Below are 15,878 nucleotides of genomic sequence, written 5' to 3' on the forward strand. Positions count from 1 at the left end.
TGATTAGTGAACTCCCCTAAACCTCAACCTTTTCGTCGGTCATCTCCCCTGCCCCTTTACCTCAGATAAAATCTTACTGTCCCCTGGGCTCTGTACCACTGTACCCCTCCCCTGTTCGTCCCCTCACATCTCTTTTTACCTCAGTCAGAAGATGAGATGTTCTTACTCACCAGTGCCACTCGCCTTTACTCCTGTAAAATCTCCCTGCTCCTTTGAGACTCACTCCATCTAATTATTTGTCATCTCCACCCCTCTTTGTTGTTGTCATCTACTAACTTTTTGGTCACTCTTCCTAATTCTGTCTTTGGCTCATACTTCTTTTTTTTTTTTAATTTTTCAAATTTTTATTTAAATTCTAGTTAGTTAACATATAACGCAATACTTGTTTCATGAGTAGAATTTAGTGATTCATCACTTACATAAAACACCCAGTGCTCATCACAAGGGCCTCCTTCATACCCAGCACCCATGTAGCCCATTCCCCCCCCCATCAACATCCATGCCAATGACGCAGCCAACACCTCAGCTTGATCTCACTCCAGTGATCTTCTCCACATCCGACTAGTTGCTGTCACACACAAGCCCCAGACCTTGTCGTCCCAAACTGTTCTGCCTCCTAAGTCACTCATGCCAGCGTCTCAGCTCACCTGCAGTCTGTCTCTCCAGCCTGCTCACTCAAGTCCTGCTATAGCCGTTCATTAAGCTGTAGATACACCTCTATAACCTATCCCTGTTTTCTCCCCGTCCATCAGTTGCTCTGTCTTCTCATTGCCTTTTAACCAGTTTATATTTTTTTTATTTTTTCAAATATTTATTTATTTTGAGAGAGAGTGTGTGGGAGGGCAGAGAGAGAGAAAGAGAGAGAGAATCCCAAGCAGGCCTATGCTGACAGCACAGCTGACGACAGGGTAATCAGATTTGTGAACTGTGAGATCGTCATCTGAGCTGAACCCAGGAGTCAGACACTCAACCAGCTGAGCCACCAACGAGCCCCTGGGACCAGTTTTTTTGCTTAATTCATCGTTTAAAACGCCCATTTGCAAGTAAATACCCTGACTTTGTTGCTCTCTGTCTTTCCACTACACTCTCCTGGCAAAAGGCTAAGGCCAGACAAACAAATAGCTGTGTATGAACACGTGACCTCCCTGTTCCACTCTTCAGTGCGGCCAACTCCTCACCTCAGACTTCCACTTGGATCGATCATTGGCACCTCTAACTCAGCTTGTCTAAAAATGAGCTCATAGCCTCCTCCCCCCACCCCACATACACCACAACCTACTCCTCAGGTGGACAGAACAGCCACCCATCTCCATAAATGACATCAGCACCCACACAGCTGTTCAGGCCAGAAACCTAGGAGTCATCCTTGGCTCCTCCCTTTCCTCATATCTAATCAGTCAACAAACTTTTACGTTCGTAGAATCCCCCAGCCATCACTTTGCTGCCATCAGCCACACCAATGTAGACTGTTGCACTCACCCCCTGCCTGGTCCTTTCACATGCCGACTTTGCTCCCCTTTTTAATTCGTTCTCTACACGGTATCCAGAAGCTTTCAAACATAAATCTGACTGCATTACGTCTTTGCTCAAAACGCTTCAAAGATATCCCATCGATATGAAGGTAAAGTCAAAAATCCTTCACATGTCCTGAAAACAATGTGTTTTTCTTACTTACCTTTCACAAATGAGGGAACTGAGACCCAGAGTCCTTAAATACGTTGCTCAAGTTGTAGAGCCCGTGACAAGTGTCATGGCCAGGATTTTATCCTACGGGACTGTCATACCAAAAAGATGTTTTGTGATGGCGAATTAAGAAAATATAAAGATTATATCTATATGGCTTATGAATTTATGGCTTAATATATGTTTGAATGGACGATTGACTAAAATTGCGTTTGAAATACTAATTGTGGAGCGCCTGGATGGCTCAGTCGATTAGGTTTATGATTTTGGCTCAGATCATAATCTCACTGTTCGTTCGTTCAAGCCCTACATCAGGCTTTGCACTGACAGTGCTTGGAGCTTGCTTGGGATTCTCTCTCTTTCCCTCTCTCTTTACTCCTCCCTCACGCATACTTTCTCTCTCTCTGAAAATAGACTTTAAAAAATAAATAAAAATAAAATACTAATCGTAATCATTATTAGCTTTTCTCTGGAAGTTCTGGAGATAAATACATTCTTATAATGAGGAAAAGGATTAAATGTCCTTTTTTGCAAATGTACTTCCAGGTATACAATTTACAATTATTTCAACAGAAGTTTATTTGGAGTGAATTTATTCATACCCCTTTGTTTACCGAGGAAAATAGGGTTGTATGAAGGGAAATCCTGACAGCCACATAGCTGACATGTTTGGGGATTTATCTCTCTAGTAGTTTTCTATTGTTTTCTGAGTTTTCAGAGTTGTCTGTAATGTTCAAATTGAAGGATAGAACCACAGAGCCAGCCTCACACAAAGTTGTGAACTAAATAAAGTGTTTCTTTGGCTTTCTTCCAAATCTCTCTGTTCGAACTCTTCACGGCTCCCCCTCCCCTAAGTGCTGTGTTGGTACGGTCCACTTTCATTGCCCTTAACTGCCTCATGGCTTCCCACAATGGTTCCCAGCTCGGATTGCCTTGTATTATGGACCTATTCCAACCCTTGCCGTGCACGTCAAAACTTACTGGATTTTTTCCCTTAAAGCCCCACTCTGTTTTCCAATATGACAGCCAATTTTCATAAGCTATCATATATTAATTTTAATGGAGAACTTCTGGAGACAATACTCAGAAACAAATCTTTTCTATGTAACCTCTCTCCCAAAAAGAAAGGTTTTAAACTTTACATTCTACGATTTGCAACAATTGCAATTCTACGATTGCAAAATAAAGAAAACAATAGGCATATTAAATATGCTTTTTCTAAACTCATTTGCCCTCTTCCACTGAGATTCATATATCTTACCCCTGCTTCCTGCATTTTATCCACCTCTGATTATGATAGTTCTAACCAACTGAGCCACCCAGGCACCCTTGATTATGATAGTTCTAAACCAAAGGACTGACTTGTTGGCAGTCACTGGCAGTCCAGGGAGGAGATAAGCAATGACATATTCCTTTCTCTCTCAAGTCACAGCCAACGTGGAGGGCCACATTTTAATAGATATATAGCAGACAACTACATTTAACTATGATTACAGTGTTCCTGAATAGCCAGGTGTAAGGCTTTTATTTTCTTCTCACAAGCCCAACCTATTGTTAAGAAATTTAGCAACTAGGACCCTTAATCACAACCTAGCTGATTCTGGTAACAATACCCAAGCTTTAGAAGTATTCTTTGAGCATGAGAAGGATAAATAGCTAACATTTTTTAAGTTTTTACTATGTGGTATTATATGACATGCTTTGCCCCTTTTAAATCTCACAATTTATGAGACAGTTCTGTTATTATCTATCTCCTTTTTCAAACTAAGGAAACTCATGTTGGAGAAAATAATTTGCCTGAGAACTCATAGCTAATGGAGCTAAGAATTGAATCCCATTAGATCTGTCTCCAAAGTTCATGCTTTCATCTTCTATACTTCTTTGTAGAACCTTTTTAACATGCCAGTGATGGACTGAATCACCTGGTATGTGTATATACATTCATTCATTCATGAATTATTCATTCATTCATTCAACAGCTTTTTTTTTTTTGAACATTCTCTATGTACACTTTGCCAACTGCTGTGAACATCCAGAGCTTAGCCAAATGGAAATCATTCCCTCAAGGAATGTGCCTACCAGAGAAGATGTCATGTATGGAAATAACTATAACATGAGGTATACAGTGATAAGAGCTATGAAACAGATTCTCTTTCTAAAAATACTATGGGAGTCCAGAAAGGGAGAGCATTTTTCCATCTGGGGAGGTTAAAAAGGCTCCAGGAAAAGTGGTATTTCATTTGGACCTTGATAGATGGGAAGGATTTAAACATGAGACAATGAGAAACGAGGGAGTGTATGGGTATTTCAGGCTGAGAGAGAATATTGAAACAAAAGACCGAGAGAGGGGAAAGTTAGAAAAAAGTATGTCATGGAAAGCAAGAAGGGAGAGAATTTCAAGAAATGGCAGGGGAAGTGGATTACTGTAAATATGTTACTGCATCATTAATCAGAACATACGCCTCCATTTCATTCCACTGTTAGCCTTTTATATGCATGTCCATTTGGTTCCCCCTTTTCCCATTTAGCATCTCTCCATACACAAATGCTCAAGTCCCTCTTTAAAGAAAAGAAACTTTGTTATGGGTAGAGGTAGATAACTCCCATTGAAAGATTAAGAATCACTTACTTAGAAAAGAAAGGTTAAGGAGAGATCTATTCATCGTGAAGCTTTTGTTAAGATCCTCTTATGTCCCCAAAATGGTGTTTAGATGCTAGGAATGGTTTTCTAAATAATGTGTCATTTTTACCTCAAGGATCTCAGAGTTAGCTAAAGGAGACAAACATGTAAACAGGGAATTGCCAAGTGTAATTAGTTTTATGACAGATAGTGTACTAGACATAGAAGTGGGACAAAAGAGGCAGCAATCGTCTACCTTTGAAGAGGAAATGCTTCTAAAAAAGGAGACGCATCTGAGCCCAGTCCTTTTTTTTTTTAAGACAAATGGGATTAACCTTCATGTTCTATTTTAAAGCTTTTTTTTTTAATTTAGTAACATATCTTGAATGTCTTGTGTTAGTTTATGTAGATATTCCTTATTCATTTTAATGGTTGTATAGTAATCCACTCTGTCGATCTGCATGGTATATTTAACCAGTCCCTTAATGGATATTTGAGTTGTTTCTGATTTCTTATGAATATACCCAGTGCTGAAATAACTATATACTTGTATTGGAGTCTCTGTAAACAAATTCTCAGATATATACTTCCAAGGATTTAATAGATCTTGCTAAATTACCTGCCAAAAAATTGTGGGTGAAAATGCTTATTCCCACATCTGTACAGAAATTGAAACTATTGGTTTCTTAAAACTGCCAGAGTAATAAACTAAAACTATTACAATATTAATTTGAATTTCTTTGTTAGGGAAGTTGATTATCTCTTTTTTTTTAAGTTTATTTATTTTGAAAGAGACAGAGACAGTAAGAGTGAGGAGGGAGCAGAGAGAGAGGGAGGCACAGAATCTGAAGCAGACTCCAGGCTCCAAACTGTCAGCACAGAGCCCGAAGACAGGGGCTCAAACTCACGAGCAGCGAGATCAAGACCTGAACAGAAGTCGAATAGTTAACTACCTGAGCCACCCAGGCACCCCAACTATCTCTTTTTTTTTTTTTTTTTTTGCTTGTGCACAAGCAGGGGAAAGATGGGGGGTGAAAGGGGAGAGAAAGAGAGAAAGAACCCAAGGCAGGCACCATGCCCAGCGCAGAGCCCAGAACAGGGCTCAGTTTCACAACCATGAGATCATGGTATGAGTCAAAATCAGGAATTGGATGCTTAACCGACTGAGCCATCCAGGTGCCCCAGAAGTAGACTGTCCTCTCCTGTTGACTAGCCAATTATTTTCCTTTTTCTGTGTACTAATTACTGTCAGAGCCTAGGACTGTACTGTATGCAGGCTGATAAAGTAGCCTGTTAGTGTTTCATGGCTGCTGGGAGAAGACCGAAGACACCTGGGTTAGAAACAAACACCACCATTTCTCAGGGTATGACAGGCAACTTGAGCATCATGTTTGTATTTTCCCCCGGACCCCACAGGGGCAGAAGGGCCCTCGGGGATGGTTTGCATGCAGTAGGCCTGTGGCACGGCTGAGGACGTGGAGCTTGTCAAACCCACCATGTTTAGAGCCAGTCTGCTCTTCGTCCTAAAGAGAGACGTCTCTCATCCTTCACAGCTGCTCTCTGTGAACACGACCTGGGAACTCGTTCCCGGTAACAGCTTTTGGGCCCCTGTATCCTCTGCATGCTGAGCAGTAACATGCAGGGAAGGTCAGGGCCCATGGCTAATGCCTTTTCCAGCATCTTCCTTTTCTTATTTTTCTGTTTGCTGATTTATCATTTTTACGTTGATGTGTAAACATTCCCTGCTCTCACAATTATTCCTAGATCTGTCCTGGAATATCACCTATCTTCTCCTAGTTTGCTTTTTTATTTTAATTTGATTTTATCCACTGTGATTTTGTGGGGAGATTTTCTTCCATGGGTTTCATGCCATGTCTATAAAAAGAAAGCTGTCCTGTTATGTTAAAAATATTAACTGATTTTTTTTCTCTTATGCTTTGTTTTGGCCTTTAACATTTTGATCCTTTTGGAATCTACTTTCATGTAGGAATGATGCAGGGACCCAGTTTGGTTTTACAAAAGTAGCTAGACAGTTCTTACAACCTAATTTGTCTTTTCCCTCCTTGTTTGAAATGGTATCTTCTTACATACTAAAATGTATCCATACTTACCTTACTTACCTTATACTATTTTTGTTACGTTTCTTCTAATCTATTTGTAGGTTACTACTCGAACCTTATCTTTTAATTACTATAGCTTTGTCATATACTTAACACCTGGTAGAATTTGTTCCTCACTGTTTCTCTTTTATTTAAAATCTCTCTTGGCTGTTTTCACATATTATTCTTGAATGGGTCTTTTAAAATAAAGCAGATGTGGCTCCTGGGTTACTCAGTCGGTTAAGCTTCTGATTCTTGATTTCAGCCCAGGTCATGATCCCATGGTTTGTGAGATAGATACCCACGTTGGGCTCCTTGCAGAGCATGGAGCTTCCTTGGCATTCTCTCTCCCTCTCTCTCTGTTCCTCCTCCACTCATGAGTGTGCTCTCTCAAAATAAATAAACTTTAAAAAAAATAGCAAAAATAAGGTAGGTATACAAGGTGAATATGACTATGAAAAGAAATTCTAAACTACTTTTACAACCTATCCCTTTATAAAAGTCTCATTGTTAGAACTTTTATGGTTTAATTTGCATTTCAAAAAATATAGGACTATATCACAGTTTCTGTTTGCAACTTCTAAAATCTTCTCTATTTTAATGTAGATTCCTTGTTGTTTGGAATACTGGGATGAACTCCAGAAGGTTTTTGTTGCGTTTCAAGAGTTTAGTCTGTCTGAAAGCAAAGTTTGTGAACTGCAGTTGCCGGACATCAACCTTGTGAATGACCAGAAGAAATTGGTATCCTCGGATCTTTGGAGAATTGTCTTGAACAGCAGTCAAAATGGTGCTGATGACCAAAGGTAACTCAGTGATACGTGAAATCGTGACACTCTACTAGGAAACAGTCATCAAGTCAACTTCCCTGGTGACCCCTCGCTTGGCAGTGTCTCGGCTGTCAAGCTGCTGCGTCTGTGAGATGAGAGTTAGATGAGAAGTAGGAGTTAAGATAGAAGCTGAGATCTCAGAGTCCGTGTCTAAGTCTAAGAGTCCTAAGTTGTATTCATAAAACGGCCTTGTGAGCCCTCACTAAGAACCCGTTCCTTAAATATAAGAACCAAAGGTGCAAAAAAAAAAAAATTCTAGTCATCCTGAACCAAAAAATATAAAGGAAAGAGCCATTAATTCTTCAACAGACTCTGAATGACACAGTAAACAATATGTGTAATGATAATCCTGGGGCATTTGGCGAAAGATTAAATAAATTGAATTGGCTCCTTCTAAAAAAGATAAATTTGGGAAATATTTCTTTCTTAAGTAAACAAAAAAAAACTTTAAAAGACAGACCTCTAGACCTTAAAAACTTGGCTAACCAAAATAACTTATATCCAGAGGGTTTCTATATAGCTCTAGATTCTATTTGGCAATAATGAATCGCTAGAGCTGTAGACTTCAACTATTCTGAATCCTGCCCCCACAACTTCCTGTTCCACATCTACAGGATATCTGGTTAGTGGCAAAACAGGGCCAGATTGTCTGTTTCCAGTGTTTGCCTGCTTGATACATCTACTAACTTAAAATAGAAAAAAGTTGGCTTCAGTAACCCATTCCTCATCACTTCTTCCAGTTTACATATCCCTGTTAATTAAGTTTCTCTGTTTATCCTTCCATAAAACATGAAAAAAGGATGCTAGATCACAATCAGTAGAACAGTTTTCTTGGACCTCAGTCCATCTTGCTGTCCATCACTTCCAATGTCCTACCTTCCAGTTCTCCTGATGAGTTGGCTTTAACATTATCTTACTCCTTTTAATCCCTCCTTTTTTCCCCCAAACAGCATTCTGACACCAACACAGAAAAACAAATATCCGTCATTCGTTACACCCTGCAAAGCAACTGTTTTCTCTTTTCTGTTACCTTGAGTTTTACCTATTAATGTATGCCTTTACAAGGTTATAATTATAGCATATCATATTGTATTCTTATTCCTACTTTATATAAATAGTTTGAATGCTTTCTCTTTTTTATTAATGATATATGTTCATTGTTTTTATAATAATGATATATGTTCATTGAAGAGCATTTGGGAAATGAAGAAAATTCCAGCACCCCTAATCATATCACAATGATAATAACCTCCCTCTGTTATCATGTTACGAGTTAAATGTTAATTTTAATAGTTAAATAGTTACTTTTCTATTACCTAGTAATTACAACTAGTAAAAAGGTATTAAAAGAATGGGGATCTTGATTTTACCTGTATGCATAATGCAGCAATGAAAGGAACACTCATTCTATGAGGAGTCAGCAAGTGGATAGGAAGATGGCCTATTCTCAGTTGTAGGGAACCTAGTCGGAAACCAGGAGGTCTCAGAAAATACAGCTATAAATAAGGAAATTGTGTTTTTTTAAATCTGAGTTTCATTAGTAGTATCAAATTAGAAGTCTTTTTTTTTTAATCATTTCTTGATACCAATCATGGAAGAATGCATTTTCAGCATTGAAAGAGGCATTTCAGACAAGGTTAATTCCCCTGAATCTGAAACATTCATAAAAATTGCTTTTGTGGTAGGCTTAGCACTACAGAAATGTGGAACCTTTAGGGAATGGAAATTTATGCAGACAATCAAATTCAGGCAATTTTTCACCAAGCTTTTGACAGTGTAATCACAGATCTTTTGTCCTCACCTGGGATTTTTCAAGTTACCTAATATTTCACAATTGATCTTGCTTTGTTTGACATTAACCATTTTTCAGATAGAATTTGATATTAATGAAATTAAATTTAAAGAGTTGGTTTAAAAGTCCACATAATTAGACCCTACTAAGATACTTTTCAAAAGGAACAGTAAATATATTTTATCCAATTTCTAGAAAGAAAACATTAGTGCTATAATAATATGTCAACATTTCATGTAAAAAGAAAACTGTTATAGTTAGCTCCAGGATATTCTGTCATGAGAAATTTAGAACTGGACAAAAACCTGATGCTTTTATGACTAGAGATTATCTTAATATTCTCAGTGATTTGAGAAGGATATTCATCAGATTATTGTACATTCCAGGAAGAAAGTTTATAAAAATAAGTCCCATGAAGCTTAATCTTTTTTAAAAAAAAAAAAAAAGGAGGAGGAGGAAAAGCAAAGAGAATCTTGTCTACAATTGGCATAAAGGGCAGCTCAGTGGTAGTGAGAGTCACTGAATGTATGCAAATAGAAGCACTATTTAATAGAAAATTCCAAGTTAGAAGTGAAGTCCTGGATCCATCACCAACTAGGTATTTGGCCATGAGAAACTGATTTCTGAGCTGAGGCCTTAAGAAATGAATAGGAGCTAACCGGTCCAGAGGGCGGCAGGTGCCCTTCCGTGTGAAGGACTGGAGACAGAAGAGCCAGTCTCAGTCCTTAGTCTGTTTCTCCCGTACAGGTAGATTATCTCTAATTCATTGCCTGTGGGTTTGTAATAATTACATCCCACCATCTTTAACCAGTGCTTTGCTTGGTCATATGAAAATGAATGATTGGTAATGATTATGTGTTTTTTGAAGGTAGCATTTCAAGTAGAGTAACTTCAAAGCGGTGGACAAGATTAAGCCATGGTACAGCACCCTGGGGCTAAGGACCCTGGGGAATCCTCCGGTTCTTAGGCCTGAAGGGACCAGGGGACTACCTGCCTCAGCCCGCTCTCCTCTCCTTCTAATCTCCTATGGGCACCTCCCGCTGTCCGAGCCAAAGAACAAGCCAGAGCACACTGCAGCTTGTTGACAGAGTCCAGTGGCAGAGAAGAGGGTAACAAACGGGGTAGAAAGTAGATCTAGAGAGCAAAGAGGAAGTAGCCAGTAACTGCACACTCTGAATTTTCAGTTTCTTACCCAGTGCCTGGCCCTTGAAGGAGAAAAAGGGAAGCAGAATTACGGTAGGCCCAGTTCTCAGGCTTTGGGCCACTCTGCCTAGTTCCCTGGGTTTGGAATCAGTCAGATGTCTTTTGATGGACCAGAACAATGGTCTAACTTGTTTCCCCCTTTCACCTTCTCTCCAAATGACTAATTCCAGAAGTATGTGACTATGTCAAGTCACACAAATTACAGGTAATTATAATGTAACACAGTAGTAAGTGTGTAGATCTTGACATATGTGCCCAGTTAACTTTATTACCAGTTCTTTGAGGATAGTGCTAAACTCTCTTCACCTGTGCCAGGTCTTTGGTAGTTTGTTATACATATTGCATGGTCATTTTCTCACAACATTAGAACATGTGAAAGCAGATTGCTTATAAGGACTTTTTATCCCCACCCCCAAAATGCTGGTTAATGGAAGAAGGCATCTTAGGAAAAAAAGTGGCTTACGGATATGTGGCTCTCTTTTCATGCAATGAAAATTGAAACTCTGATGACATTTTTGGGTACTTTCATCTTTGGTTGTGCTGAAACAAAGTATTTTCTCCTACTCCCACTTTTCTCATAAAAGAGGCCACAATCTCTTCATATTTGGTAATCTTTGAGACAGTGGTCAGCAGCTTTTTTTTTCCTTTTTGAAGAGGAGATGCTCTTCCTTTTCCAAAGCCTTGATTGTTGCATAGACAGTGAAGGAATTAGAGAAAGAGCGTAATGATGATCAAGTCTCTAGATTGTTTCTTTTCTTTCCGCCAGTTGAACTTTCTCCTGCCAGAAGATGACTGTGGTCTCCAGATTCTGTTCCTTTCCATCTGGCTACTTGGATATGCACTTTTAGATATACCTAAATTTGTTGAGTACCATTTTAAAAAATCTTTGGACTTTCCTAAATCATCTAGGTGTAAACCAGAATATTCCTTATGAGGGCTAAACCTAAGTTTTGCCTTCTCTCCCCCTGGGGGGGGGGGGAGGGTGCTTGTATTTTTCCCCAGGTGTCTTTTTGAAGCCTTTTACTATTTCCTTTGAGTTGGTGATTGAACTCTGTGTAACAACCGGGAGCTGGTCTTTTGCTAGGTGATCCTTCTCCCCTTACACATTCCCCGTAGTACTCAGTGTTCACCTAAAGTTTCTAGGCTGATGATATTAACATGTCACAGAACTCTGCCTTGATGCCTATTCTCTGAACTGTGGAAGATTCCCTCTTTTTTTAACATAAGATACAATGGAGTCCTTTACCTGAGGGCCTGTGTAAGCCTGTTTTTTAAGCCATGGATTACAACCCATTTCGTGGGTCATGAAACCAATTTAACAGGTTGCAGCCTAAATTTCTTTAATAAAATAAAAATATGGGTGTAAAAAGGACAAATATTCTGTAATTCCACTTATATTAGATACCAAGAGTAGCAAATTTATAGAGACAGAGTAGAATGGTGTTCATTGGGAGTTGGGGAAGAGGGGAAGAGGGAGTTACTGTTGAAGCAATTTAGAGTTTGAGTTTAGGAAGATGATAAATTCTGGAGATGGATAGCACTGACAGTTGCACATTAATGTGAATGTACTTAATTCCACTGAACTGTACACTTCGTTAAAATAGTAAATGTATGTTATATATAATAGTACATTTATAATATATTCATAATATATATTCTGTTGTACATAATATATTTATGTTATATATATTTTTTATTTTTAATAAACCTACCTCCCCCTGCCCCTTTTAGATGTATACTAGAGTACAATAAAAGTGTATTTTTTACATTGGGTTATAATTAAAACATTTTAAAAGTGATGATCCTCAGGGGTGGGATGAACTTGATGCAAAGACACACACATCCCCCCTTCCGTTCTCTCCTTCCCTTCCCTTCCCTTTTCCCTTCCCTTTTCCCTTCCCTTTTCCCTTCCCTTCCCCCTTCCCTTCCCCCTTCTTCCCTTCCCCCTTCTTCCCTTCCCCCTTCCCTTCCCCCTTCCCTTCCCCCTTCCCTTCCCCCTTCCCTTCCCTTCCCTTCCCTTCCCTTCCCTTCCCTTCCCTTCCCTTCCCCAGGCATCTTCACTAGGTTCTCTCACCGAGTTATTCTCTGCTTAATCTTCCTGCTGTATTTTGCTATATTTTGAAACCCTTCTTACTATAGAGGGATCCAGAGAAAAGCCCAAGCCTTCATCCAAGTCAGATCATTTTTGAGTACCTGTACTACTATAGAGGTTTACCCCAGAATGGCATCCAGGGGTGAATCTTTAAGGACTCTGCCTTGGTCTGAACAATGCCTGTGGATCAGTCATGACACAGACTTACTAAAACCTTCCTTGTTTAAAAAGGTGATGCCCTCTGTAAGTCACCCATCTAGAGGATAGTTCATAAGTCACCTTTTGGCTAAAATGAAGATATAGACAGGTAAAACTCCTGCCATACTTTCCACTTTTTAGAATATTTCCACTATTCTAAAACTTTTGAGTTTCCATCAGGATCTTAGAGATACTTCAACTAATAACTGAATCTTGAGTTCTGCGTATTTCTGTTTGAGAGGTGTTACTCCTAAGAATTGCCATTTTGACTTTCCTCTCTATTACTGCTGAGTACACATCTCACAACTTATGTTTTTCCATTTGATATCTGGATCAAAGTTCATTGTACCTAATTAAGGAAATTATACAAATACAGCTGCTCCTAGTCTCCCTAAGAGGGTCATCACTATCATATATGACTGTTGAGATCTTTTTTTTTTCTTTTTTTAATGTTTATTTATTTTTTGAGAGACAGAGAGTGAGCGGGGGAAGGGCAGAAAAAGATAGAGTCACAGTTGAAAGCAGGCTTCAGGCTCTGAGCTGTCAGCACAGAGCCCAACACAGGGCTTGAACTCACAAAATGCAAGATCATGACCTGAGCCGAAGTTCGACTTTTAACCGACAGAGCCCCACCCAGGTGCCTCGACTACTGAGATCTTTCTAATCCTTGTGCAAGAGGTGGACATCTATATGCTACTTTTATAGTATGTAATGAAGATCAGATTGAGTGTGGAAAAACTATAAATTTACTGATTCAAAATACATTTAAAGTATATTCAGATTGTCTATACATATTAATTTTGTGTTTAAGAAATTTTAATTTTTGTTTTGACTCCAATTTTTTAGTATGTCTGAATTTTTAAATATAGATTAGCTCAGCAATCATTTTAGTCAGGATTTTAAGATTGAAGGAATATTACTAACTCCTTGAGTATGTTAGGAGTTACTATATAAGCCTACAAATTTTCTTTCTTTAAAAATTTATGTGTACATTTAATTTAGAAAAAAGTAAATAATCAATTTGTTATTAATAATTATTCATGATTTGGCAGCCTTTTTTCAATATGTTATATATAGTGTCTGCTACTTTCAAGATAGGAAAATAAATCTTGGAAAATCTCAAGAGTGTCAAAAATTGTAGTTGGCAAGAAAAATGTTTCAGATAAACACCTCAAATTGTGTACTCACTATTTTAAAACTGATCTCATAGAACTCTCGCCTGGATTTTTAATAATATTTTGACTAACATTATGCCTTATTTCTAACAACTTGTGAAAGTTGTTCAAATGTGTAAAACACATGTACAACTAATACACTTTGCTCTTTCTGAATAAATACAAGTTTTAATTTTACCTAGTAAATGAAATCTGTTATTTGTAACACCATAAATAAATTCCTAGAAGGCAGTTTGGATTAGTATGCCCGTTTATATAAGTTTCAGAATATACTTTGATACATTTCTTGGACATAGCATTTAATCAATAACACACTGCCTCAGTTTGTGTTTTCTTTGTAGGCACTGGAGATTTACTAACATTGCAGTAAATATCACCACATAACTATAAACCCCTTAAAGTTAAATACTCAGTAAATGTGTTGGGATGCCCCTAGCTTTCATTGTCACAACCTCTTTCAACACTTAGCTGAGGATTCATACCCTGAGAATCCCACACAATGCACCTCATGCCATTCTGAGTTCCTCTCGTGTTTCTGCTCTGGCAGCACTTCTGACTTTCCTGTTCCTGGGTGGCTGTTCTACCTGATAATGTTTCTAAACGTCTAAATATTTTATATCACGAGTTAGACAGTAACTTCTTTGAAAACCAAGGATTTCTTTCCTGAATTTTCCTGTCATGGTTCTCCCTAGGAGACTGTAAATCACAGTGTTTCTCCTTCAGGCTCCTCATAGACTGGGAAGCCAGGCTACCATAGCTGTAGAACAAATTTCCGGTTTGGAAAGAAGGAGGTGGAGGAGGATGAGAGAGAATGGGGCAGCATCTATTCAGTGACCCCCAAATACCAGAATGTACCCTGCCCGTCCCAATCCCCAGCTCTCATGCCTCTGCGAGCCCTGAGGCAAGGCAGCGCGGCGTGTTTCCCATGCACACCAGCAGCCACCGTGTGCAAACTTCCCTCCTACAGATCGCCTCACTGTTCCTTTTCATGAGATTTTACCTGTTTAAAATGGTGTTAGGATTGGACAAGTGAAGAGAGGACTCGTGCAGTGTAATTGTCCACGAGACCTTGGTTCTTCTGGTCACAGTCATAACTTTTATGTTTCCTAGTATTTAGTGGGTGTTCAATAAAGTATATTGACTAACTCCTGGCAATATGGATATGGGCAATCTGAAGAACTAAAACAAAGTGAAGCATTTATGGTAACACTGACAGTATTTGGCTTTTTAACATCAGAGTCATGCTCCAAATTGTGTTGGTCTTAACTAATAGAAGACCAAGTTGTCTATAACTATGTGAGATGCAGATGGAAGAAAATTGTGTTGGAGGTAGGTCAACATGACCTGGAGTTTGAGGAATCCTTTGAAGTTTTTCTAATAATAACTTATAGATAATAGCATGAAATTAATTTTTTAAAACACCCAGGTTATGTGAGCAAATACAGAAGATTTGATGATAACATATTAACTATGGGATTGTGAGTGCTAGCTTTAGAAACCCTTATGGAAAGACATTTTACATATGTGGTATTGGGAAATGTAGGTTATTGATCCTCTTTTATTCCTTATTTCCCATAGCTCTGCAAGTGAATCTGGTTCTCAAAGCACCTGCGACCAACTTGTAACGCCAACAGCCCTCGCGGCCTGTACCAGAGTCGACTCCTGTTTTACCCCGTGGTTTGTCCCGTCTCTGTGCATCGCTGTCCAGTTCGCTCACCTTGAGTTCCGTCTTTGTCATCACCTTGATCAACTAGGCACAGGTACTCTTTACTGTAGCCTCCTAATAACATCCAGTTAGTACTTACTGGTTTTCTTGTGTGTTCTTAAGACACAATTCATCAGTTTTTACCCAGATAACTTATTTTCTTTTCAGGAAATAAAAAGTGGATGGATTTTCATTCTGTAAATCACAGTACTAGTGATGTTTCAGAGCACTGGGTTTGCTCAGCACTTCCGCTGCCCAGACCTCCCTCCCTTCTGCCCGCCACCCACATGGTGGTGGAAGTTTTGAGAAGAGGCACTCGTTTCCCCTCACAACACTGGCAAAATTATTCTGAAGTTGACTTCCTATAACATGCGTACCCCTTACTTACTTCATATGATGTTGAACCATCATATGGCCCTATTATATAGATTACCAGTAGTATTGAACTGACATGATTTTGCGTACTTCCTAATGAGAATTTTCA

General features: G+C 38.9%; 1 protein-coding gene across 5 annotated transcripts in view; it reads left to right on the forward strand.

The window, feature by feature from the left end:
* The window catches only part of VPS13B (vacuolar protein sorting 13 homolog B), a 740,094-nt gene that overhangs the window by 633,367 nt on the left and 90,849 nt on the right, over positions 1-15,878 (forward strand). For all 5 annotated transcript variants that reach the window (XM_029923832.1, XM_029923833.1, XM_029923834.1 and 2 more), the window contains 2 exons: positions 7,009-7,205; positions 15,268-15,449. In XM_029923832.1, coding sequence (XP_029779692.1) covers positions 7,009-7,205; positions 15,268-15,449 — 379 coding nt within the window. The remainder of the gene's footprint in view (positions 1-7,008; positions 7,206-15,267; positions 15,450-15,878) is intronic.

Source organism: Suricata suricatta, chromosome 15 (assembly GCF_006229205.1).
Source record: "Suricata suricatta isolate VVHF042 chromosome 15, meerkat_22Aug2017_6uvM2_HiC, whole genome shotgun sequence".
In the NCBI taxonomy this organism is placed as follows: Eukaryota; Metazoa; Chordata; class Mammalia; order Carnivora; family Herpestidae; genus Suricata; species Suricata suricatta.